The 26,574-nt window shown below is 37.8% G+C and overlaps 1 protein-coding gene across 5 annotated transcripts in view; it reads left to right on the top strand.

Annotated features, from left to right (window-relative positions):
• Window positions 1-26,574, top strand: part of IPCEF1 (interaction protein for cytohesin exchange factors 1) — a 161,363-nt gene that overhangs the window by 60,632 nt on the left and 74,157 nt on the right. For 2 of the 5 annotated variants that reach the window (XM_073219782.1, XM_073219781.1), the window contains exons 3-5: window positions 7,160-7,212; window positions 18,816-18,855; window positions 19,476-19,645. In XM_073219782.1, the coding sequence (XP_073075883.1) occupies window positions 7,189-7,212; window positions 18,816-18,855; window positions 19,476-19,645 (234 nt within the window). In that variant the 5' untranslated portion in view covers window positions 7,160-7,188. Of the gene's footprint in view, window positions 1-7,159; window positions 7,213-18,219; window positions 18,619-18,815; window positions 18,856-19,475; window positions 19,646-26,574 lie in introns of those variants that run through there. The other 3 variants (XM_073219783.1, XM_073219785.1, XM_073219784.1) reach the window with 3 other exon arrangements.

Raw genomic sequence — 26,574 nt, 5'->3', positions numbered from 1 at the left:
TTGTCCAAGAGGGGAGTGAAGTCAGGAATGACCTGTCATCTCTGTGACATCATTTTCCCATGAAAGAGCTAACCAGACAAAAGAGCTAGTTTTGGCTCCAACTGCAGAGCAACAGGTGTAAAAAGTAGATGACTTTTAAAATAGCTCTTTTTCTGGCTCCTTTCCAGCCAGCAATGGTCCCATGGCAGAGGCCACTGCCACACAGGGTGTAAATACTCACTTTGGTGAGAAGAGTGTTCAGTGGAGGCTCATTTGGCTGCATTAACATGATTGGCTACCTCACAGCAGTCTGCACTGGACTGGGTTTCATAGCAGGATACTCAGTAGCTTCTTCCATAGAGAAAAAATAAGATTATTATTCATGTGGAGAAGTTTGGGGATGCAAATTACAGAAAGGTAAGGGCCATCATTAGCCATTCTTGTCTGGCCCATCTTAGAGTACTGCCTGTGCTCCCACCCCTGCAGGCTGGAGTAAAGTGAACTTAGGAATCACGTGTTGTTATGTAAGGGCTGCCGTTGTAGAGAGCCAGGGTGTGCTCATGGGACAGACTCTAGTGGACCTAACAACTGATACTTTCCCTGGGGGCTACCAGTGCTTCCTGTGGCCCATAATAAGGCCACTTCCCAACTTGATGTAACATCTTGAGGCTAGTAAAAACCTATAAGGAATTTCCTTGGGTTTCAATCACAAACATCTTAGATCTAAGCACACAGGCAAATTGGAGCTTAGAGCGACTGGCTCCTAGAACCTCCTTGGATCTTGGATCTGTCACACCCAGGAAAGGAGGCAGGCGACATGCAGGTTTAATCTTCATTGGTGCATAAGGCTACTGCTAGGGTGCATTTCTGTGTGTGTGTGTGTGGGGGGGGGTATGTGTGCATATGCTTTACAGCACCCCTACCCATATAAATAATTTGAATAGCCAACAGTCACTGTGCTAGTCCAATTCTGAAAGGCTAGTGGGAGCACTCACTTCTGGGGCTGCCATCGTGGATTTAAGATCCAACCCCATAGAGATGAGTCCTGTTGCTCTTTGTTATCCTGTTGACCTTACTTGCCACAGGGTGGGTGTGGGTTGTGCCCCCTCTGGTGACACCAGAGAGATATCAGCAGGGCCCCACTGGCTTGCCCAAGCCCTGAGGGCATGCTGCGAGGTGGACATTCATCTTTGAAATTTTGGGTTCTGGAGGCTGCAGAAGAACCTGAGCCCCCTGCAGTTCAGAGATGCAAGGGAGCTTGATGCCTCCCCAGGCAGGGCTGGCCCATAGCCATTTCCATTTAGCACAGGTTCCTTCAGGAGGTAAAAGAGGCAGATTGTTCTAGATCTCTGGGAGTTTCCCACCTGCTTGTTGGGGGTAAAAATGGTCCTTTCGGAGCAAGGATTAACATTATTGGCTGAAGAAAGGGTTTTCTCCCCAGCATTAGATTTGTGGATTTTTATGTCTAAGCCTTAATTGTCAGGATTGACAGTTTCTGTGGGAATGCATGAAGGAAAAGTAAGGAGAAGCCTGCCAATCTCAGATGATGTATCACGGTATTTTAGCAGTGTTGAAAATAGTAATTTTAATCATCAGAGTTTCTGTTTAAAAAAAGCTGCGGCTCTTGAAACCATCTGTCATTTCATCCTCAAAGTGTAGAGATGGCAGAAAAGACATGCAGTGAAATGAGTAGAAAAGTGAACAATAAAAAAGAGAATAAAGAAAGAGAAAGAAAGAATGAGGATTTTTAAAAGCATGTAGGAAACAGATTGGATTCAGAATGACAACAGGGCTTAAGTGAAAAAGAAAACTGAAATAATTGGATAAAGGCATTTTTCTCTTTCGCAAATTTTCTGGACAAAGTGAAAACCACAGGCCACCCCACTCTAAACATGACTGTGCATGTGCCATGGGGAGGGCATCTTGGATTTTGCTTTCTTTCCTTCCGGCTCTGCCTTAAGAAGACCCCTGCTGTTTGGCAAAACTAGCAGACTATTTCATGTCTTTGCTTTTACTAGATAGGAAAAGATGAATTCTCCTGCTTCCCATGGCATTGTTATGATGGACTGTCATTTAAGAAAAGATATTGCTTACAGATTGCACTCATTGGTAGTTAAGTGTGCACTTCATTGCTACAGTTACTACATGCTTTTTGATGATTGAGGTTTCTGCCTCTAGAATGAGCAGCGTTTTCTGTTTCCTCTTCAGCTCTAGTTTCTGGATATTTAAGAATAATGCGCATTGTTTGCCTATGTTCATGGGCTTTCTGTATGTCCACTTGTGGCTCTCAGAGTGCCTTGTCAAATGCTAGCATTGCAATTTTAGAGAATAAACGTGCTATGATTTAATCTGTGGGTTTTTGAAATTTTAGAGCTCAAAGTTTAAAATGTTCACATGTTTTCACATAATGCTCTGTGAAAAAGAGAATAAACCCAGCCCACGGTTTCTTTCAATTGGAAAGTTATCTCTAAATCACAATGTTTTCTTCTTTTTAAAAACTTTAAAACAATAGACATGGTGCTTATTTTGCTGCATCATCCCCAAAATTGTAATGTCTATTGTGGAATAATCAAGATAGTTACTTTTGGATTCATTGAACCTATAACCACCTTTAGTAAAATTTTCTTTTTAAAAAAGTTATTATCACCAACTGCCTTCTTTTAATCACTAGAGCATTTGTTGCGTATTGATAGTCTTGGCTTATTTCTGGCTTTAGGTTGATTTAAGACCAGAGCCTGTATTTCTGACTTAACTAATTTATCAAAGTTTCTAAAATAAATTTCTATAATGAATTTGAATTTTGTTTGTGTCTAAAACAAAATGGAATGATTCTTCATCGGTGTCTTAGTCCACGTGGGCTGCTGTAACAAAACACTGTAAACTGGGTAGCTTATCAACAATAGAATGTGTTTCTCACAATGTGTTTCTCACAGTTCTGGAGGCTGGAAGTCCAAAATCATGGCTCCAGCATGGCTGGGTTCTGGTGAGAGCCCCCTCTTCTGGGTTGCAGACTGCTGACTTTTCTCCTGGTATCTTCACACGGTGGAAAGAGAGTGAGCAAGCTCTCTGCCTCTTCTTACCTAGGCACTAATTCCACTTATGAAGGTTCTGCCATCATGACCCAAAGGCCCCAGTTTCAACACTGTCACACTGGAGATTAGATTTCAGCATGAATTTTGGGGGGTGGGGACACAAACACTCAGCCCATAAAAACCGCTTTAAAGGAAAATCTCTTCTTTGACATTAACTTTATTATTCATTTGGTAATGCAATATGTTTTCCACTTTTCAGTTACAGAGCTTGTCAGGAATGCATTTGATTTCATTTCACAAACTTAAAATATTATTAATGACCTCGTCGTTCGGCTAAGTCGCACACTGTGATATGTCAAGGAACTTTGAAGAAAATAATTGTCTCAGATATGACTGAGAAAACTATTCCCTTAAACTCTGAAGCAAAGTACCCAAGATGTCTCAAGAATAGTAAGTTAGGGAGTTTAATCAACCTTGAAGTATAAAAGCTATTTTATTTGATGAAACCTGTTATCACACTTGCTCAAGCCCTTTAGTTGCATGCTAATTCCATTAGGAGGGATAGTTTTCTATAACAAAGCTATTTCTAGGTAATTGCTTCCATTCCAGGTAATTGCTATCATTTACTGAGTGTGCACTGCGCCTTCCCTGTTTCCCATATGATATTTCATTTAAATTTCACAAAAAATCCTATGAGTTTGCTATTATTTCAATTTAACAGATGAGGTGTTTGCTATTCAGGGAAATAAGTGATTTTCATAAATTTCCATATTTAACAAGTGGCAAAATGAAATCTGTTTGATCCTAACTTACGTATGTGCACACCGTTTTTTGGGTGTAACCATAAAATAATTTGGTGTACTCCCTTACACCTTAAATCATCACCTAGAATTTTTATCATATGTTTAAATAGTTGCAAAAGATGTAATTTCTGGTATATTCTAAATCTTGATAGCAAAAAGGTTATATTTCTCTTTAAATATAATCTGTGCAATATAATTCTTCAGATATTTGGTATGTCCCTTTTTTTTTAAAGTAATTTTTGGAGTTGTAAATTTTACATTGTTCTGTTTTTTTCTCCCTGGAACTCGTATTTTCATTCCATTACTCCATACATTTTTATCCAATTTTTTTGTGCTGGAAAACTTTTTTTTGACAATTCTATCATACATTTCAGCAAAAAAACATAAATTGAAATTAATTAAAAAATTTTTGTGTGATTTAATTCTTTAAGCCATAAATATTTCATCTGGAGTGAGTTATCATTACAATTTTATTGGTATATAATTTAACAAACAGATTGAGTAGTTTATAAACTTTGACAAGTAATGATTAATACAAGAGAAATATTTTTATTGAAGATGCATTGTTTAATGAGATAGATCAGGTTTTCCCTGTCCTTATGTAACATATCCATGGATAAGTATTATTTATTGCTAGAATGAGAGGTTAATTTTATTTTAATCCTATTTTTAATAGGATTTTAATATTAATCCTATTATATTTTATGTATGTAAGCACTTAGAACTATTTTTCACATAAATAAATAGATGGGAATGGAGCAGTTTTTGAACTCCTTCCAAATATACGCCAAATACAACATGATGACTATCACAAAAATTACTTTTAATGATTCACAAACAATTAAGAAATAAAAAGGCTCTCTGCTTTGGGGAGAGTTTCAGTGGCTTGTGGATATTTAAAAGTTTCTTGGTTGTCCTGAAAATAGGAGATTCAGAAAGCTGGCTGAGGGAAGGGATTCAGAATATCACTGAAATCATAAAGTTGTCTGAGGGTGTGATCTATTAATTTAAAACATTATTTTGACAACTCTTGCCTAAACTCTTCACTGGCTTAGGCCCTGGGGCATGTAGAAGAGTGGGTCCACCATGACCTTTATTCTCATTGTCCACGGCACCATGATACAACACTGTGGTCCCTGAGATGTTAACTAGGAGCAATGTCCTGTGGGAAATCTGGGGCAAGCTGGGATAGTGCTGTGGTGGTTAAGAGAGCAGACTCTGGCATATGTGTTTGAATTCAGAAATATCCATTTGCTAACTTCTTCCCCTAAATTACCTAGATTGCCTCATCTAAGACATGGGACTAATAATAGCAGATTATTCATAAGGTCCTTCTAATCATATGGCATGATACATGAAAATCATCAATTAGCTGGGCACATAGTAACCACTTAATAAATGCAATTTTTTAGCTTTTATGTTATTGTAGGGGATGTGCCAATTAGTTATCTGGAAATGTTAAACAGAGTCAGGAAAGGTTAAACAGTAATGTTTTATATTACATTTAAAGGGTATACATAGTTGACCTTTAATAAATTCTTGCTTAAGGAGTGAATATATTTTATGACAACAAAGTATCTTTTTGAGTATTTCTTGTAAGTTGGGCCCTGCTATGAGCATTAGAAAGGTATTTTCTCTTAAATTTTATCTGACTCTAAGGAGAAAATACTATTATTATTCCCATGGTACAGACGGGATTCCTAAGGCCCCAAAATATCAGTTACTCAGCTACAATTACCCTATAAATTTCCAGGCTGGGATTTAAATCCAGCCCAGACCAACCCAAAGCTTTGCTCTTAATTTCTACAAGTTCTACAAGCTTCTTTACTAAAAGAGCTACTTAATTCAAACTAGCTTTTAGCTTTTACTTGCTACGTGTTCACTCAGTGGATATTAAAAATACATTCTTATAAAGAGTATTTATCAGTACAATATTCAGCATTTTATCTGATCATTTTAATTTTATAAATACTGTAGACAATAAACACATATAGGTTACTCCAGCTCTCAGAGATAATTAGTATACACATTTTGCTGTGAGTAACTTCAGATGTTTTACCCTAATGCAATAAATGATGCAGGATATGTATGTATATAAACCTGTATTTTTATGATAATGAATGATATCACAGCACATGATTTTCCCCCTACTTTGTAATTAAGGCTGTGTTGCAAAACTCTGCCTGTTTGGTTGTAGGGCTTCAGCATGGCTGACGGCACATAGTAAAGACTTAGCAAGTGGCCATTTTGGCTGTTCTCATCATCACCACTGTCATCCTGACAAATTGCCCTGTAGCACGGCTGTAATAATCTGGCATTCTAACAACAGCAAATTACTCTTAGCAACACACCTCCACTTAATATTTTCATGTGTGCCAATCTTGACAAAAATGGAATCATGTTGTTTTATGTTGCACTTGTTGCTAATGTGGTTAAACATTCATCATTTGTATTTGTATTTTAAAAAATTTTCCTTCCCTTATTTCCATTCATTTGCTTATTATTGTCTCATTGATGTGTAAGAACTCTTTACATTTTCATTCTTATATATTAGCTATATATTGCAGATGTTTTCACCAGTGTGATTTGAATTTAGGTATTAGGGTATTTTTTAAAATAAATAAGTTAAAAAGTTAAGTAAGTAAATTGTCTTTTATTGTGGTTTTTGTCTTTGATGTTTATAAATAAATATTTTATTCATATCTATATAATATGGTCTTTTTGATGTTAAAAAGAGGTATCCATTCTTCAAGATTTAGGAACCATTGATAAAAGAAATAAAGGAACATGGAGTATCCATCTCTATTTGTAGTGTCACTGGGAAGAAATTAAAAGGCTCTCTGCTTTGGGGAGAGTTTCAGTGGCTCATGGATGTTTAACAAGTTTCTTGGTTGCCCTAAAAAAATGAGATTTTTTTCATTTTGTTTTCATTTGTTTTTCTTGAAACCCCAGAATGTCTTATTTTTCAGATAATCCAGTACAAAGTGCAGTACATCAAAAGGGGCTCATCTTCACATTAAAGTTGGAACTTCTGAGGAGATGGAACATTTTGAAATAGTTTAGTTACTACATCAGAATAATAGAAATGGATCAAATATTTCCACATCTTACATTGTATTGTTCACCATGAAGAGGAAAATATTTTCACTTTTCAAAGATACATGTTTATGTATAATATAATATTAATTACATAAATAATATTCTTGTCTTGCTGTAGACTGGGAAGTGTACTGACAAATGTGCAAAGGAAATTCTGTCTTATTTTATGACCTCAGTTTTAAACATTTGGCTTATTGTGTTCTGTATTAAAAGACCATTTAATGAATTGCCTTTATTCTCTTGTAGTTTTTGTTTCTACCGATTTGACATCATACATGGCTACTGATGGCAATGTTCTTGTAAGTACCCTTTGGGACAACCTAATCTTTAGATACTAGTCTTCAGTTTGATGAATGAATAAAAAATAGATAAGTTGATTTTAACTTTGGCTAGCCATTTATTATCCTCCATGTATTAACCACAATGGAATTAAATGATCCTTTTGCAAGATTTCAAGGGTTTCTTATCACCAGGCATTTGCTTAAGACTCCCCATTATTTACTTTTAAAAATTAAGACACATTAATAATGATTTTAATGTACTGTACATAAATTATCTCTGTGTTTAAGTTAACTGTGGTACAGTGCAACCTCTCAGGGAAAAATTCTGTTAACTATTTTGCTGAAACTGTGGTTTCAGCTGAAACATCAGGTTTCCTTTTAAAATAATTTTATAGACAGAAGTTTTCCTAAATTAGTCAGTTGAGCAAGTATATTATCTCTATTAGAGAAGGAAACTTATGCAGGGAAAATTAAGTAATTATATAATAACTAATAAGTATACACAATTGATTGATAACAATAATAGAAGGGAACGTAGGGTAGTATGGGATTGTACTGTGTGCATTTTTTGGCAAATTTAATGACCTCATGATGGATGCATAGGGTAGTTTTTGGAGTAGAGTCAAAAGCAGAATTGATGGTGGGGTGTTGAGAGAATATAGCATAGACTTCCTACCAAATAGGAAACATGAACAATGGTTTCCTGATGCACATTGGAAAATGGGATTGTGAAGGCAGGTTGTAGAAATAGTGATGGAGACCCTGTGTGGACTAGACAGCTCGTGGAACAGACACCTTACTAAAAAGCAGACCAGCTGATTGATTCTCTGCTTGCTTTGCTGACAATTTCATATCCAGACATAGAGAAGGCAATGAGAGCATTTTAATTCTGGTGCTAATTCTAAATGAGAAAGAAAAGCATGCTAGTAATGAAACATGGTGGGAACTTTGGGGGGCAGGACTGCAGAAAACTAAGAATGAAGACACAAATTATAGTTTAGTACCCTAGTAAACTGTCCATCTAAAACAGGCAGAAAAGGGAAGTGTGATCCCTTGGGTGGGTGTTTTCTGATATCAGAAATATGAATAATCAGAGTGAAGATAAAGAGAAGGAACAACTAAGAGAATGAGTGAGGCTGCAATGGGAGACTTTTGCTAGGATTAGATATTAGGGATATTATAGGATGTTAAAAGGAAAGTCTTATGGTCAAGGGCACAAGCAAATGGATATCACAGATCTGTAAGGATAGAGTGAGGAAGACTAAAAGTTAATGCATCCAAAGTTTATGGAAACTTTTAAAAAGAAAAAATTGCATGTAATTTGTGTATGTGTTATTTGGAACAAAGAAATGAAAAAGAAGAGTTAGGATGCTTGGATCCTTGAGAAAGGTAATGCGGTGTTTAATTCTTATATTGCTTCACCTTTTCCTCTGAAAGAATGTAGTCTTCCAATGGGGAGGAGTTTATCTTATATGTTTAAGAAGAAATGGACATTTAGATAATAAGACAGAACCTAAGCACTTCAACAGGTTCATTTATTTGTTTATTCATTGAAATATTCATTTAATGTTCACTGATTCCCTCTCTGGACTCTATCACAGAGTATCAGATTGAGTCAGGAAACTCTAGTACTTTGTACCTAGTATCATCTGCTAGGTAGGAACTGGAGACTTGATTGTAACTTGAAACAAGTTAAAATCACCACATCTTAAACAAAATGTTTCACCCTGGGTATTGGAACAAAGGTTGGTTGCAGGTGTGACTATCAAAAGATTGACTTATCAGCCACAACTCCTGTCTAGAGCCATTACCGCTCTAAGTAACCTGCCTTCCCCCGGACCTGGGCACAAGTGGCTTCTGTGCGCATTGAAGGGAACTGCGGCTATTTATGGGTATTCCTCATTTACTGAGCCACCCCCCAACACCTAGGCTCGATGGCCCGGCCCTCCTTGTGTGCCTGTTCACCTGCTGTTTTTATCTCACAGCCATCGGTATCTGGGCAGTACTGCTTAACATCTCTCGTATGCATTTTTTTCCAGCTGCTTTTCAGCAGGTCCCCTACTTTATCTTTCCATTCAGAAAATTAGTTCAATTTTCTGCTGTCACTTGTTCTCTAAATAAAATGTCACACAGAAGACCTGTTTTTATGCCAGGTAGTTTCAGAGGGCTTGATACATTTGACCTAATCACAACCTGAATTACACTTCATTTCCACTAAACTAACATTTACTGAGCTATCTGGGCTGATCACTCTGCTTGGTTCTGGGGTACCAAGATGAGATTGCTGGGGGGGGGCAGGCAATATTTTTAAGGCCCTTTTGGTGATCCTGACCTGATCGCTGTTGAGGTTGCTACGGTAAATGGTGCTAATAAAACTGCCAAAGAAACTAGATTCTAAGCATTTGAAATGTTTATTATATGTGGTAGAATAGCATTCTTCTCTTTTGCTAAGCCGAGCTGTTCTCTCATAGGTTGCTTTTCTTTCCTCTGAAGCATCCAGCAAAATTGTTAAAGGGAAAACTTTACACGGAACCAAAAGTATTGGCTCACCAAGTTCTGTTGGTTTTTACTTCCTAAAATATTTCTGCATCTACACAGACATAACCCTTATGCTTCCCTCTGCCCACTGGGCTCTCTGCCTCTGCACCTGTCCCTTCTCCAATCCACTTGCTGTACAACAGCCAGAGTGAATTTTTCTAAATGCAAATCTGCCGCTGCTGCTTGCCTGTTGGCATCTGGTCAGTGGCTCCCCATTGACTTTATACTTTTAAACATAACTTACAAGGCCCTGTGTGATGTGACTTTGCTACACTGATTATGGTTTTCCGCCCAGAGCCTGGGGTCGATGCCTATTGGGTTCTATCTGCTTCCCTCTATCAAACCCTCTTATGCTGAGGTCTTTATCTTCCAAGGTCTTTGTTTTTGACAGTTCATGAGGAGCCTTCCTTCCCTGACTCCCCATTTCTGGGTAAATGCTATAATGGTGGACACTGAAGCACTTTGGTGCAGACCTCATTATCCTTGTTCGGTTCTCTGTCTCCTGTGTTTGGCTGGAAGCCGTGTCAGAGCTTGCGTGTCATTGAATCTCTGGTCCTTGGTGCTGAACAATCATATTATAGCCAATGGTTGAGTCAAGACAGCCATCCTTTACCAAACTGTGGCCTGAACAAAAGAATTAGCATAATCACCTCCAGGATCTGGGACATGGCTTGTCAGGAAGTCCTCAACATAATGATTAGATTTGGCACAATCCTTAAACATCTCTTAGAATCCATTCACGTAGTGCTTGATATTCGTTAGGCCTTCTGTACACCACACCATGGTGACTGCGAAGTGTTGTACGCAGAGTCAGTATTGGTTAGTTTTACTTTATGATTAGTTTCTCCCTAAAATAAATAAATAGATGTGTATAGAGATGAGGATATTTGAATCTTAAGGGCTTGCTTAAGAAAGTTCTCTGGTCTCAGATTTTAGTAAGAATGTTTTAGCTAAGAAAGGAAAACAGCCTGAATTTAAAGATGACAAGCTTCGGAGGGAGTGTGACACATTGTCTCTTTTACTGTTGTACGTAATTCTTTTACCTAAGCTTCTGAGATTTCTTATTTTCAGGAGTGGCTCCAGTGGGGAAGAAATGTCAGAATTATCTTAGATCAAAATTTTGTGACAGTTCTCTCAAGAATTCTTTCATTAAATATTGCCTGAAAATAAAATGTCAAGTGAAAAAACTTTTTCCTGAAATGCAAGTCTGTGCATAGAAATCATGGTTATTTTGCTCAGTTTTCAGGCCGATGAGAATCAGCTCACTGCATGTGGAGGACATTCCCTCATAAGAAAGCTCTGCATTCACTACTCACAGAACATGTACTGGCTGGTCGTTACACGTACTGTGTGCAGTGACCAGCCCAGACATGATTTAGGCCCCCTGGGAAACTGCCCTGCCCTTCATGCCTATGGTGTGTGTCTCAGGGATGAAGTAAGGAATATATTTTTCACATTTTTGATCAAATAAAAGGAGCTGAAGTTTTGACAGCTTGTTTTATAGGCTGCATCATCAATGTAGCTCTGTGTTGAACTGGGTCAAATCAAACTCAGATCAAACTCAGGAGGCTGTTTAAGATATTTGCTCTCCCAAGGAGGACTTCAAGTGAAGGGCATGACAGCTGTTGGGTAACCGATTCCTGGGAGGGCTTGTTAGCTACTGCAGGAGCACTGTCCCTCCTCTCAACCCTTCTCTGCTGCTGCCTTCCTGTTTCTGGGGTTCCAGATTCTTAGTATTTGGAGGATATGGTTAAAACAGGATGCTGGAGAAAGCAACTGTGGTTTTTGAGGAAATAGTATTTTAGATAGAGGGTTCAGAACAAGTCCATTGTACTGTCAAGGAAATATCAAATTTAATGTCAGTTAATCCCAGGGGCTTTGAATTTGAAGTCATGACATGTGCAAGAACATCGATTCTAACTTGAAATTTTGGCCAATCATTGAATCTATATAGAATTGTGGTCTCTCAACTACAGAGTTGATAAAAGAGATTTAATAACCTTTAAGAAGCAATGTGAACAGGGTAGTGATTGAGTAAATGTGTGGAAGAGGGGAAAGGGCCTTTCTGAGGTTACTCACAAATTCTGGGTTGGACCACTGAGTGGATAGTATGTATTACCACCATGTATGTCTCACACTGATATATACACAGAGGCACTGGCAACACATTGTGGGAATATAAAAGATGGAAGAAGCAGAGTAACAGAGTTAAACAATAGGCTCAGGAGTCCAGCTGTGCTGGCGGGAGCCCCAGACTTGGCTCTGCTACTCATTATGTATGATCTGGGGGGAGGTTACTTAACCACACCAAGATACAGTTTCTCATTGTGAAAAGGCAGGTAAAGATAACATCCACCATGAAGATCTTTGGGAGATAGTACAAATCAATTTACAGTGACAACATATAACCTGGCTGAATATGATTATTATAGGAGGAACAGAGAAGGCTTCATGGTGGAGGTGTGACACTTGACTTAGGTCTGAAAGGGGGAGTACTGACTAGATGATGGGAGAAGGTGATAAAGTAGACAAAAGTGTGGAGTTATAAAAGTGCCTGACATTTCTGCAGAAGAGAAAAAACTAAGGCGCTAGGACAGGAAATGGACAGATGTCTTGGAGGTATATTGATGCTATGACAGGAACGGACTAGTTTGTCATTTGGATTGTGATTTCAAGATGGAATATTATAAGTGAAATGAATGGCTTCCATTCAGTAATGGTCCTGAAGTTCACACTTTGACACTCAGCTGCAAACAGAGAGCAATGATAGACAAAGAGAGACATAGAAAAACCAAAAAATCAAAGGTAGGCTTCAAACCACAGTGATCATCTCTGTTGATCAGAAATGGAAAGCAACAAGCATGACTGAAGCTGTGGGTCTAATGGGACCTAGTTTGTCTGCTGGCCCAGGTTAGAGAGGTAAGAAAATGCTCCATTAATTGTGAGGAGAGCACATTCACTTCTTGATGACAATGGTAAGAGGAGAATCCCCAACTTGTGAAAGGGGCTAAAGATGTAAGGAGAAACCAGTGCTGTGGAACCTCTGCCTGGGGTCACACAATCAGCCACCTGATGGAGTAGGGAGGGAGGGGTCAGGAACACCGCCTCAATCAGGAGCCGAACCTAGTCCCCACCTAGATCAGTGACCGGATATGCCAGAGACCCCATGATTGCTTCAGGACATGACAGTAGGATTGATTCCACACCAGATGGAGTCAACCTACAAACTGGCAAAGAGGGATCCCATGGGCACAGTGGGGGAAAGGGCAGGAGAGAGAGAGAGAGAGAGAGAGAAAGGAAGAAAGAGGACATACACCCTTCCACTAACAATTCTGCACACTTAAATTGCAAAACAAATTTTAAAATGATAAGAAAAATACAGTATAGAATAAAAAATTTGAAGATAATTTTATTTCATATGAAAACAATTTTTAAAAGTCTCATGGAAAAACTTAAGCATGAAGCTCAAAGAATCTTAAAAATTTTGAAAGGAAATCAGACACACACACACAAAAGTATAAAATATAAGTACATTTTGAAAAAAAGAATTAGAATAGAAAAAATATATTCTTTCAAATAGGAATCTCATTAAATGGCATAAACTCAACACTGGGCACTTTGAAAAGAGTAATAGTAAATTGAAAAGATTACAGGGGACACATACGGCACAGAGAGATAAACAGATTAAAAACTAAGAAAAAGGAACTAATATGTATCTAATATCCAAAGAAGAGAATGAAGAAAATTGCAGGAAGGCACTATTTGATTATCTCTGCTAGTTATCCATGCTTGAAAAAGTATACAAATTATCCAATCAAAAGTTCATTCTGATGATTGAGCAGTATAAATAAAAATAAGTCCATAAGTAGATACATTGTAATAAACCACAGAAAATCAAGAAGGATAAGTAAGTCTTAAAAGAGTGAAAAGATCACATACAAAGAATGATAATCAGATTGGTAGCAGCAATCTCATCAATACAATAAATGCTAGAAGGAAATGATCAAAATCTTCAAAATACCAGCAGAAAGTAGTTTAATAGTTAAAGTATCATTCTATTTCGAGTGCAAAATAAAGACATTACAATTCACATAAAGGCTAAGAAAATTTGCTACCTGCAAACCCTCATTAGAAGGACTGTTAAAGGAGGTACTCTTAGTACAAAGTGAATCCAATTGAGAGATACATGGTAAAGGGAAAAAAGGTGATCACAGAAATTGATAAAATATGTCCCTAAATTTAATAGCCTATTGATGAATAATGATAATACCATTTTTAATGGAAACATAAAAACCTTAATTAAAATAACAAGAGAGAAGGCCTTCAAAAAAGAGTAAAAAATATCCTGAATTACATGCTATATTCATGAGGAACTTAGAAATACTAAACTGAACATCAGAGGAATAATGTAAGGAAAGGGAAGAAAAGGAAAAATAAAATAAAAAATAAAAAAGATAAAAAGAACATATGGGATGTATACAGTTGAATGTGTTCTTTTAATTTGTCTGATTTTTCTCAAACTATTCAAATTCAGTTAGACAATATCCATCATATCATTGATAAGTTTTCACAAATGCCTATGGTGCCTAACTGGTTTTCTTGGTTTCACTGGAAATGGCTGGTAATTGTAGGTCTGCTTTTGTTATGTAGCTGTATTCCTATTATGTTAATGTGTGTGTGCAATTTAATTAGTAGTTTAAAACCTATACATGCTTATGTTACTCTACAAGAAGATATGTCAAAGAAATAATCAATCTTCCCATGTTTTCTTCCATCTGCTACTTCTATAGCTTTTCTTCTTCCTTCCTAATTACAACCGTTAAATAGAATTCGTGCCTCATATCGAAAATTACCGAGTATCATAATTCTTCCAAGTGGTAAAGATACCTCAAGACAAATGCTGGACATAGAAGCCACAGGGCATAAATCTGCAAAGAAGTAAAAAGCTAACCTTTTCAAACAATATTGCTTCTCTCTCACTTACCAACTTTACATTTCCCTGTATGGCCCCGGAAGATGACTGGTTAGCCAGAGACGGGTAAGATTCCTCAAGGGAGGAACAACCTAAGACAGGCACAGTCGCAGGGGGGCCATCAGGTGAGAAATTGGGGACCAACAGAGGGGAGGCTTAGAATCTCACCCCCCCTGTTTTGAGAGAAATCTTCTGCATCCATGGATGTTTTGTTGCCCTTGTCTAGCTTGGATTAATACTTAGTCTATAGGCACACACCTGATCATCTACATTTGCCCTCTTACAGCACTAAATTATGTTTTCTTCCTTTATCTTGCACCTACCTACCACTTCAACATTTTATTAAAAAAATAATAATAATAAGGGAGAAATGTGGGATTCACATATAAATCAAGTATAAAAATCAAACAAATAATCATATCTGGCTTGATTGTTTATAGTTCATGATGCGTGATCAAAACCGAAAGTTTCTGTGATATGACTGCCCTTGCACTGTTCACCACATAAGAACTTATTCACTATGAAGAACTTGTTCACCATGTAAGAACTTGTTCGTTATGCTTCAGAAGATTGGAGACTGTTGAGAAATAGGCTTGGGGTTGATTAATGACTGTGCATTGAGTCCCCTATACAGAATTTTATTGTTATTAACAACCATTTGATCAATAAATATGAGAGATGCCCTCTCAAAAAAAGAAACACAGCCCCAATCTCCCAATCTAAACATAGGCAAACAATATGAATAGATACCTCACCAAAGGAGAAATGCAGATAGGAAATAAACATATGAAAATAAAATAAAATAAAAATGAAAAAGATAAAAATTACAATAAATGTTAATAGATACACTCATCTGTAAAAAGGCACATGCAGTCATATTATACTCAAAAAATAAAAATCTAGTTATATGTTGCTTATAAAAGGAACAGCAAAAATATATAAACAAAACCGCACAAGAAAGTCACATAGATACACTGAAAAAGATAGAAATACCTACAAAGTTATAGCTCCAGCAACAAAACTTAGAGATATAAAATATTTAGAAAAGAACATTAGCAGCTTTGAAGTTTTCACAGCATGTTTACAAAATTTGTGTAGTAAGTCTAACAAAATTCAAGAAACATATGAAGATCATGTCTTCTGAAGAAGGAATACATTTAGAACTTGAAAAAAAATTTGCAAAAAAAGTTCTCATATGTTAGGAAAGTTACAAATACGCTCTATAATATCTCATTGGGTAGAAAGACATGATTTAGAATTGAAAAACAGGGAGGTATAGGTAGAATTTTCACCTACTGAAAAACCACATGTTAAGACGTTTCTGAAGCTGACTAGTTTGTGGGCTCTACTTCCTGTCTTCGGGTGTAAGATGTAGCTTCAACTCACCAAGGTTCTCAAGATTGTTTTCATTCTCTCATATAAACCCGTTTAGGTTTCAAATTCGTATATATCAAGTGAAACAAACTCCCTGTAATTTGTTCTCTATGATATGCAGTCTGTTTCTGGTCTGAGGAAACAGTTTGAGCTGTTATGTAGATTTTATAATAATTTGCCTTAGGAGAAGCCCTATCAGGGGAGGCTTGATTCAGTGACTAAACTCCCCTCCCGGCCAGAGAAGGTCTGAGACAAGTCCTCTCTCCGTGTTGGTGTTGGGTGCTTACCCTATTTGGGGTATTGTCCTTCTGTTTAGAACTCTCACTTTCTATCCAGCCTAGGCAAAGAATCTAGTGGAGACCAAGGACTGATCTTGGGAAAAACTGAGATGAAGCCTACAGTTTGATTTGGGGCTTTTCTTGAACCAGCCCTAAGGTTGGACGGTGAAGCTGGAGAAGCATCAGCCCCACTGACAGCTCATAGGGATGGGTGGACGGGATTCACTGGTTCCCTGTCAGGAGACATGGGTTGAGTTGTGCCCCCCCTTCACAGATCCTACAACTGTCCCCTCGTGACTTTCCTCTCCCTCATTCTTCTTAAAGCTGCTCTTTTTATATGAACGAATGTGACTTCACCTAGTTCATCTGGGGCCAGAACCCTCTAGGAATGCCTCTGTCTACAACACCCTTTCCTTGCTATTCTCCTGGTTCTTAGCTTGTCTTCAATGCTCCCTGGAGTCTCCTAGACTCTGTATTTTCTCAAATTTTTCCCACTCTCTTCTTTGCCTTTAGTCCTGGATCTCAGGTGTTTTAGCTATCCAGGTAATATACATATTGGGCTAAAATATTTTGTTAATAGGTACTAATCAATTTAATGATCTCAGATAAGTGCATATAAAAAAGATACCAGAAAACTACTGGAGGGATTGGTGGGAATTTTAATCCAAGATGCAGGTCATTGTGAGAGATATTTTATGAAGTAGAGTTCAACCAGGACCTTGTTGTGATAATGTGTCTAAATTTTAGTCACACATCATTTATTATAGCATGTTTATTCTAACCTAAATTTAGGGAAATTATCTCCTCTGTTGTAACCTTTTATTCACAAGGATGATTAATTTCTTCAGGGGTAAAATATTCTATTCATAAAATAAAAAGTCAGTATGGGATTTCCAAGGAAACATAATTAAGTACTTTAACTTCATCATTGTTGATGAAATAACTAGTCCTACTAATCCTAGAAAGTTAGCATTTTTTATTAGACATGAAGTATTTGTTTATATCTATAATCATTATATAACATTATATTTGAGGTAATATTTTTTAATTTTCAGAGTACTTTCACTTACAATCTTGTTAAATATTTATGATATAATCATAATATTATATAACGTATTATATTTAAGGTAATATTTTTTATTTTTCAGAGTACTTTCACTTACAATCTTGTTAAATATTTACGAGATCTATAGGATGGGAATTATTATTTTACAAATGAGGAAGTGAGTTCCAAGTGGTAAACAGACTTTTCTCTGGGTAACACAGATACTGATTTTAATAACCATGAGTTGATTTCAGGTCTCTGGATTTGAAAATTCCACCCTACTTTCCCTATATCATATTCCTTTTTCGAATGTGTAGTGAACCATATACAGTAGCTATTAGATCAATGGTCAGATATATAAAATACTAGCCAGATGCATGTAGATTAACATAATAGTTGAAATAAGATTGTAACCAACTTTTAGAACTGCTTTACAATTATGTAAGATTTTTTCAAATTCTCTACTAACATAAAAGACTTGGTCATTTAACCCTGAGTAAATTCAGCTCAGACACAGTGGAGAAAATATGAAATTTCTTAACCTAAAATGTCTCTCTCTACACACACCACGCCCACAGGGACATTTGAAAGCATTCATTTTTTGTTTAATATTTTTGGCTGTAGTCTGATTTCAGATGCATTGTTCAAAATTTATTGTGAAAAATGTGTATTTTAGATATATTGTCTATGTCCGTTCTGAGTATTTGAAGAGCTAGTATAAAATAGAAACTGATCATTAATTTATCCTCCATAAAGCATGTGAAAAATATTCAGAGATATTTAAAGACAGAATAAATAATTTAAATCTAGCTGTAAACAAGAATTTCCTGGTGAGGAGGATTGATGGTAGCTTACATCTCACCAAAAGAGGTCATAGAATTTCTTTTTCTGGGATTTTTAACTCATGTGGTTTAGGTGTTAACTCCCTGTGGTAGCAAGACCAGGAATTTAATAGTCAGATGTGAACCTATCATATTGTGAGAGGACAATGACTGTCTTCCAGGTTTATTTAAATAATTGGTGTTATTTAGAACTTGCAGGATAAGCAGGATGTATTTTTTTTCTCTCGACAAAAATAAAAGGGGAAATACTTTATTATTTTTAAGAACTTCAGCAAACACTGTCCTGTCATAACTGAAGTCCTAGCGAGAAAGCTGCCTGTGGGTGGAAACAGGAAACATTAGTGAGAAAATGCCGTGTTACGCATTTTTTTTCAGGTTCGGCTCAATGTATATTGATTCTAATTAGCACATTTTGTGCCTCAGCTAGTAGCTCCCCTTTAAGCTCTGCTTGGAGAGTTTTTTTTAGCTTCCATCCTGCTCATAAACACTGCCACCTCGTCCCTCCTTCTCTCTTTACAAATGTTACAACACAATCAGAAATTTCCTCTTTTCTTTCCTTCCTGCATTTTCAGCAGGTTCCCTTGCGTCAGAAGCCGAGAAAGAAAACTCAAGGTAATTAGATCTCTGTTGTTTCTTTATCCCCTATTTGTGTGCTGTGAGTGTGGTTTTTCTCTCGAATGCCTTCTTCAGGATCAGATTTTTGTCTGTTTCAATACTAACATCGGGAGGTGGATGGCAGATTAATTTTGGTTATTTTTGGATCGATTTTAAGAAATGACGGCATGCTGTTCATTTGGCTCAATCCCTCGTGGTATGTCAAAAGAGTTGAGAAAAGCTGGCGCTGAGTCGGAAGTAGCCGTGTTTTTAGGTGGACATTAACCCGTGTCCATCTATTGCATAACTAACTGCTATTATTGTTGAAAGGAGCTGCATTCCTGTGCTGATTGCCTGGCAGCCTCATGATTTTAATTTTTGCAACTTATTCTTGTTGATTATATTCTTAGACTAACACTTGCATATTAGTCTCACTGTCTCTTTGGTCACATTTTGTGCCTTCCAAGCACCAAATGAATGTTTAAAAATAAAATAGATAAACTACTATTTTTTTGCACTTATTTTGCAGAAATCTTGATAAAAAATACAACTCTCAGGATGCAAACAAATCAGTTACCTTTCACCCCATCACATAGATCAGGGGAACACGTTACCTACCTTTCTCTATAATTGTGCAGGCTTTTTCACGATGAGTCGGAGGAGGATATCCTGTAAGGACCTGGGACATGCTGACTGCCAAGGATGGCTCTATAAGAAGAAGGAAAAAGGAACTTTCCTAAGCAACAAATGGAAAAAGTTCTGGGTGGTGCTGAAGGGATCGTCGCTGTACTGGTACAGCAGTCAGATGGTGAGTCCGCTGTCTTCTTCTTGTCCCCAGCATCTTTAACAAAGGGTGGCTTAAAGATCATTGCGGAGCAGTTGATCTTGATGGGAAAGTTAATTTTTTATTTCTGGGCATTAAACAGAGGAAATAAACAAGATCTAGAAACCGTTTCTGGTCCAGTAGATATGCAGGGTATGCTACTGTATTTTACGGAGGAGAAACCATTCTGCTTGACTAATCTTTGGTTGGAGAGGGGCGTCCAAATTCAAATTCACACCCTTACCAAAGGAGGCTTTCAGGGTCTATTAACTTTACTATTCCATGCGGGAGTCTCATCATCATTTCAGGATTGACGTGGATAGCATTTGACATGGGGATGTACATTGTTAAGGTCTCTTCTGTAAAAGGGACCTCGGCTTGAAGACCTATTAGGTGTGCAAATTGATTCAGCCCATGGAAGCTATTTCTGGTTCTCCTTCTTTACTATCTTTTCCTCTGACCTTCCTTTTAGGTGTGTTGATTTTGGAATCACTAATCTGTGTACCTGTGTCATGTCTCCTGTTCCTTGGTACGTTCAGTGGTGGCATTAAACCACTGATGCTTGGAGAATGCTCAGTAAGAAAGTTGATTGATTTATCCTCTAATAGGAAGTATTTTATTTATCTTTTAATGGGAAGTACATTTTGTGGTCTGCTTCACATGCTAGTGTTCTCTTGGGGAGGGCTGGAAATCAAGTTATTGCTAGAAGGTCTGCTGATCTTTCCTGGCTTGAAACAGTTTGAAAACAAGGATGTTGTTGGATACTGAATGAGTAGGGACTTTTGGTATAAGAGTTCGTTTCACTGACCCCTGAGTAGCCAAATGCTGATCTCAGGAGAGCTTGAGTTTCTCTTTGGAATACAGTGAAGAGCAGCAATGGGGGTCGTTTAATCAGTTAATGGGAAATTGCTTAGGAAGTGCCCAGAAGGCAGAAAATTATTTTTGGGTGAAAATTTTAGGTGATAAACTTATATTCACTGGCCATTAATCAAAAATTTGTGTTACCCACATGCCCCTAGGCACCTGCCCTCTAAAGATTTGGTTAAACTGGACCCGAGTCCCGCTGGAGCCATGCCTGGTGTTCTGGAGTAAGCCTTCTCCCCTGTGCTCCCCCTCTTCCCAAAGCTTATTGCTTTGGTTTCACCCCATGCAGAACATGGCAAAAAATTCATTGAGTTCCCTAAAAATATATTTCCTCAAGTCTGTGGTGCATTTCATAACTTTATCACAGATTTGCAAGGTTCACAAGAATCCCCTTGCAGAGCATGCAGGCTTCACTGTCTCCTTTTTCTCTTTTCTTCTCTTGTGGATGCATTCATCTTCTTGTTAGTATGGAAGAGTTTTGCCCAAATTAAGGCAACCTGGGCCAGGGGTCTCCCTTTCCATCCTAAGGGATTTTTCCTAAACAAATACAACTTCCTTCTTAAGAGAAATTAAGGTAAATGTGAATTTCTCCTTCTTGTTTCATATTATTTTAGGCCCTTGTTTTGGATAGTTGTGGCAAGTGACAGTCTGCATCTTTTATAAAATGAGAGGACTTTTAATAGCTGTCCTGGAATTCCCAGAGGCTGCTGGCAGGATTGGGTGCTGACGGAGCATGGCATGTCTGTGGGGAGTGACAAAGCTCAGATATAAGAATGGCATGCATTTTCTCATTTAATCAGATTATTCAGCAAATATGTTCTGGGTGCTGTTTCTGTCTTTATAGGATGTAAGGGAGGACCCTCTGAACCACTTATCTACAGATTTGGCTTATTGGCTTCATCAGCTCATTTGGCTTAAGTTTCTCTTAGAGGAGCAACAAATTACCTATTTTTGGCATTAGGAATCTCATGCTTCCACAGGGAGCAGTGGTGTTGACTGAGACTAGATTGGAAAGAGGAAAAGGAGAGCATCAGACACACTCAAGCACCCCTGTCTTCACTTGGTTTCATGCAAACATATAAAGCAATATTCAGGGAGCAAATCACGTACTTGAATAGGGGTAGATTAACATCAGTGAATGGCGAGTAAGTTTACTGGTATCTGGCCGCTTTGGAATTATCCTATTAAACTACTGGTGTAGAACAAAAGGACCCTTTCAACTCCCTTATTCTATGACTATGTGTTATAGAGGAATTCTCTCCCTCTCTCCACACACAAAGGCACACACACATACCCTGACATCTTAATTATACGTTTGTTATGGGGAAAAGAGGCTACTGAGTGAATAGTTAATTAACAGTCATATTCCTGCTATCTGCATGAATGTCAACTGTGAAATAAGAGCCAAACACATCCCCTCAAGCTAAGAACATTTATTTGCTTTCTGCCACTCAAGGAATTCAGATTCAACAAAGTGGCTCCCAAGGTACCTAAGCCTAATGAGCAAAAATCTTCTTATTCTACCTTCCCAATTCCCTATTTTTCTTATATGGCCTGATGCTGAAGGTAATGGAATCAGCTGCATCAGAGCAAGAGCCACCTCTTACTGGACGCCTACTATATGCCACGGACTATTCCAGGTACTTTTCATCATGCCCATATTTACTCCTCAAAACACCCTCGAGGTGGGAATTGTCACTATGTTTTGAAAGTTGCAAAGGCTCTGAGAGTGTGTCCTCTGCCCCAAGTGGTACAAGTGGTAAGTAGGGGAAAACAGATCACCTTGTGACCCTTTGACTTCTCAGCCCAAGATTGTTGCCATATGCCAGCCTGACCCCATTTGGGGACCAGGATAAATGCCAAGATTAGATCATCCTCCTTTCTGCCTTCAATAGGCTTCTGAGAGAGCAACTCTAGAAATGAAATGTAGGGCATTTTTCATGTGAAAGTACCTGTGATCTAATGGGGTCCCCTTGCTTGCCTCTGTTGCTCCCTGACATTACTTGAGGGGACCACATCACCTCCCTCAACCGCATTTGTTACATTGCTGTTACCCAGTAATCGACGCATGGTTTAACTTCTTTCATGACACTTTGCTGTCTCAAACAGCAGTACCCAGAATTCCTTGAGAAACATCAAGTCCAGAAACTCATCTGTCATACTTCACACCCTACATTATGTGCTCAGAATGTGATACAGCATACTTTGCCAAGTCTTACAAAACCATATTCAAGCTGAACAGCCATAAAAAGCCAGGCTATTTAAAATCCTGTATTTAAAATCTACAAAATTGTTTTCTTTGCCCCTAGGATAATGTACAAATTCATTTCCTGGCTGGAGAGAGTCTCCAGACTTGGATTTCTCTTACCTCCTCACCTTCCCACCTCCACCCAAACTTCAGCAGCAGGACTTTTTCAAATTCCTTGTTAACTTCATATATGCTGGCTTTCTTTTTAAGATTTTGCATATGCTGTTTCTCTGTTCAGAAAACTCTTTGTCTCCATGCCTAAAGCCTTTCTCCCACCCAATCACATGGACCTTAATCTTCTTCATAAGTCAAATTTTAGTTTAGCACTTCTTCTGGGTGGTCTCACCTTATTCTCTGACCTCAATTAGGCTGCCTCTGTCTGCCTCCATAGCAGCCTGTGTCTTCCTTATTATTGTTCTCCTCTTCCTCTTCTGTACATGTTTGTTAGACTTACAGTTTCCCATAGTTGATAATAATCTCTGTAGGGTAGGACCACAGGTCTGTTATTAACCCCTTGCACAGTGTCTGACACTTACAGCCACTCAGTTAATATTAGTTGATCTCATATGAGATTTAGGAATCATCAGCATTTATATGACCCACAGAAATTTTGAAAAATGGGATGGTGAATAAGGATTGCTTTTGATGGAAAATAATTCTCCAGTAAAGAGATTTCCACTTCTATTTTTAAAAATAGATACAGGAAAAGGTGCAATTTGAGATTTGCCTAAAGGGCTCCATAGTCCCAAAAAGGTCTCACACTGGTGCTCCCATATTTCTAACATCTTATTAGGAATGTATTTTATTAGATTCTTTCTAAGCATGGCCTCTGGATGAAAAAAGTTATCTATTGATCAAGATCACCAAGCTGGGGCAGGATGTTGAAAGGAGATGGAAGGTTTCCCGGGAAATTCCCTCCCGTGGGGGACTTTTCCTGGATACCAGCACAGCTGGAGACTCAGCGTTAGTGACTGAGCATCTCTCTGGTGACTGAGAAGCAAAGTTCCAAGGTATTGTTTTCCTTCAGGCATGTTACAATGAAGTAGCGACAAGATAAGTCCTTAAGATGTTACTATTTATTTGTTAAAACTATCTTACTTTTTTTTTTCCTTTGGCTTTGATTTAAAAAAAATTTTTTATTTTGGTATCATTAATCTACAATTACATGAGGAACATTATGTTTACTAGATTCCCCCCATCACCAAGTCCCCCCTACAATCCCCATTACAGTCACTGTCCGTCAGTGTAGTAAGAGGCTGTAGAATCACTACTTGTCTTCTCTGTGTTGCACAGCCCTCCCCATGCTGCCTCCCCACACATTGTAGATGCCATTCATAAGGCTCCCTTTCACTCCCCCAACCCCACCATCCCTCCCTTCCCACACATCCTCCCCAGTCCCTTTCCCTTTGGTAACTGTTAGTCCATTCTTGGGTTCTGTGATTCTGCTGCTGTTTTGTTCCTTCAGTTTTTCTTTGTTCTTATACTCCACATATGAGTGAAATCATTTGGTACTTGTCTTTCTCCGCCTGGCTTATTTCACTGAGCATAATACCCTCTAGCTCCATCCATGTTGTTGCAAATGGTAGGATTTGTTTTCTTCTTATGGCTGAGTAGTATTCCATTGTGTATATGTACCACATCTTCTTTATCCATTCATCTACTGATAGACACTTAGGTTCCTTCCATTTCTTGGCTATTGTAAATAGTGCTGCGATAAACATAGGGACGCATCTGTCTTTTTCAAACTGGGCTCCTGTATTCTGAGGGTAAATTCCTAGAAAAAACTATCTTACGTTTTTAATGTTTTAGATTTCCCCCTTTTTCTGGAACTTCTTCCTTTCTTTTCTAAGAATTCTTAATTAAAGCTTTGCTTAATTCCTTGGGAAATATATGGTGGATTTTATTTATGCTTAGACATCATAAAGTAAATGTATATTATATAACCCACTTAAAATTAGTAAGGTTCTGAAATGTTTCTATTCAGAGAATATTTACTCATTTTCCTGGTGTATTTTCTTACATTGTCTAGAAGCATATGTGGACTATCAAAATACATCAAGGGAACATATACTTTATGTGGGCATACAACTTGGAGGAATTACCTAAACAATTCAGGCTTTAGTTACAAAGCACAGTCTAATATTAGTTACATTTACAGATTTAAAAAAATCTCTTTTTCATTGAGTCCAACATGAGAAATTTATCATCCATCCATCTACCCACCTACCTACCCATGTACATAGCCGTTCACAAGTATTTACTGAGGACTTAAAAACATTTGGGCTAATCCTTGTAAATGCGATCATAGGATTAAAAAACCCAAGAGCTTCTGTTACAAGCTAGCTCACAGACTGGTGGAGGAGAAAAGACCTAAGTAAATGACATGAAAAATCGGTGAAAAAAAAAGTGGCTCTTAGATTGAGCAGTACAGGTGAATTCTATAAATTCCAGGAGTAAGGGAAATATTTTGGGCCAAATGTTAGGGATTTGTGCCGCAATGACTTTTATCCTGGGAAGATTCTCTTTCCTTTCTACCTAGGAAGGTGTGTTTTTCCTTTTTTATCACTTTCCAAAGTTGCATGATTTCCCTGGTCAAAAAGGCCAGCCTCCTTTACTAGATAATCATTGTTTTCACCAATCAAAAAATGTCACTCCTGTGGGTTGCAGTGAATACAGAAAGGCTTAGGGATATGATTCTCTTAAGATCAGCCTTTGGTAGGGGGTTTTCTCAGGGATAGATGGGAGGGAGATGGGCTTTTCTGTCCTGGAACCGAAGTGAACAAAGGAATGCAAACACAAATGAGCCGTACCAGCCTCCTCTATTGGCATTATATTGAGTTCTCATAATAACCTAGCAAAATAGATTTTTTTCTTCCTTTTTCTCAAGGGAGTTTACTCAGGGAATTTAAGTAACTTGCTCAATGTTGCAGGAGTAAATGGCAGAGCTGGGATTAAAAACAAGACCTACCAATACCAAAGCCAGGCTCTTTTCTCTAGGCTGCATGATGTCTCCATTTAGAGGTGAGCCAGGGTTAGTAAAATGCCTGCATATTCTTGTACCTGAAGATGATCTAATTAAATTCACATCTATTTGCATAACAATAAAATATTAACCTAACAGCTATGAATGGGGTGTATCACAACATAAAAGAACTTCCCGTAGGTCAGTTAGGAGATGTGAACAACATGCAGGCATTGAGACATGAACTTCTGGATGGGAGTGGCAACAGTAAAAATTGGTGACACACTACACAATAAGAAAGGCAAGGTATGTGAGTGCTTGGATATAGGACACATAACATTTGAGGCTAAAATAAGAATGATTCCAAGTTTTGGAACCTGGGAGACTGAGAAAATGATATGAAAATCGAGGGAGGAAGAATTTGTGGCTAGAAATGTGGAATTTCATTTAAATTCATTGTCATTTCTTTTTTTGGTTTATTTTAGTTTTGTACCTTCTTTGCATAAAATTACTAGAAACTTGCATTGTTTCAGAGTTTACTGTTATTAATGCTATTTGTGCTGGTTGCACTAAAAAGTCAAGGGAGCCGAGGGGCCCCTGCACCTTGTATAGAAAAGGGGAATCAATTAACTCCTTATTTCATAAAAATTTTTGGTAAACTGATGAGGTTTGTAGGTTAATTCCTGGTTGAATACAAAACATGCAGACTTCTCAGTTCTTTGTAAATCCAATCTGCCTGCCCAGATGTGACTGTTTCTCCCTTACTATCTTAGTGATTTCATGTGTCTGTGGACTCAAATAACCATGTCTGTGTCTTATGTCTTAGTTGTTTGTATACTT

This window comes from Manis javanica, chromosome 13 (assembly GCF_040802235.1).
Source record: "Manis javanica isolate MJ-LG chromosome 13, MJ_LKY, whole genome shotgun sequence".
NCBI lineage: Eukaryota > Metazoa > Chordata > Mammalia > Pholidota > Manidae > Manis > Manis javanica.
The sequence above is the reverse complement of the archived record's forward strand: the minus strand, read 5'-3'. Positions and strand labels throughout refer to the sequence as shown.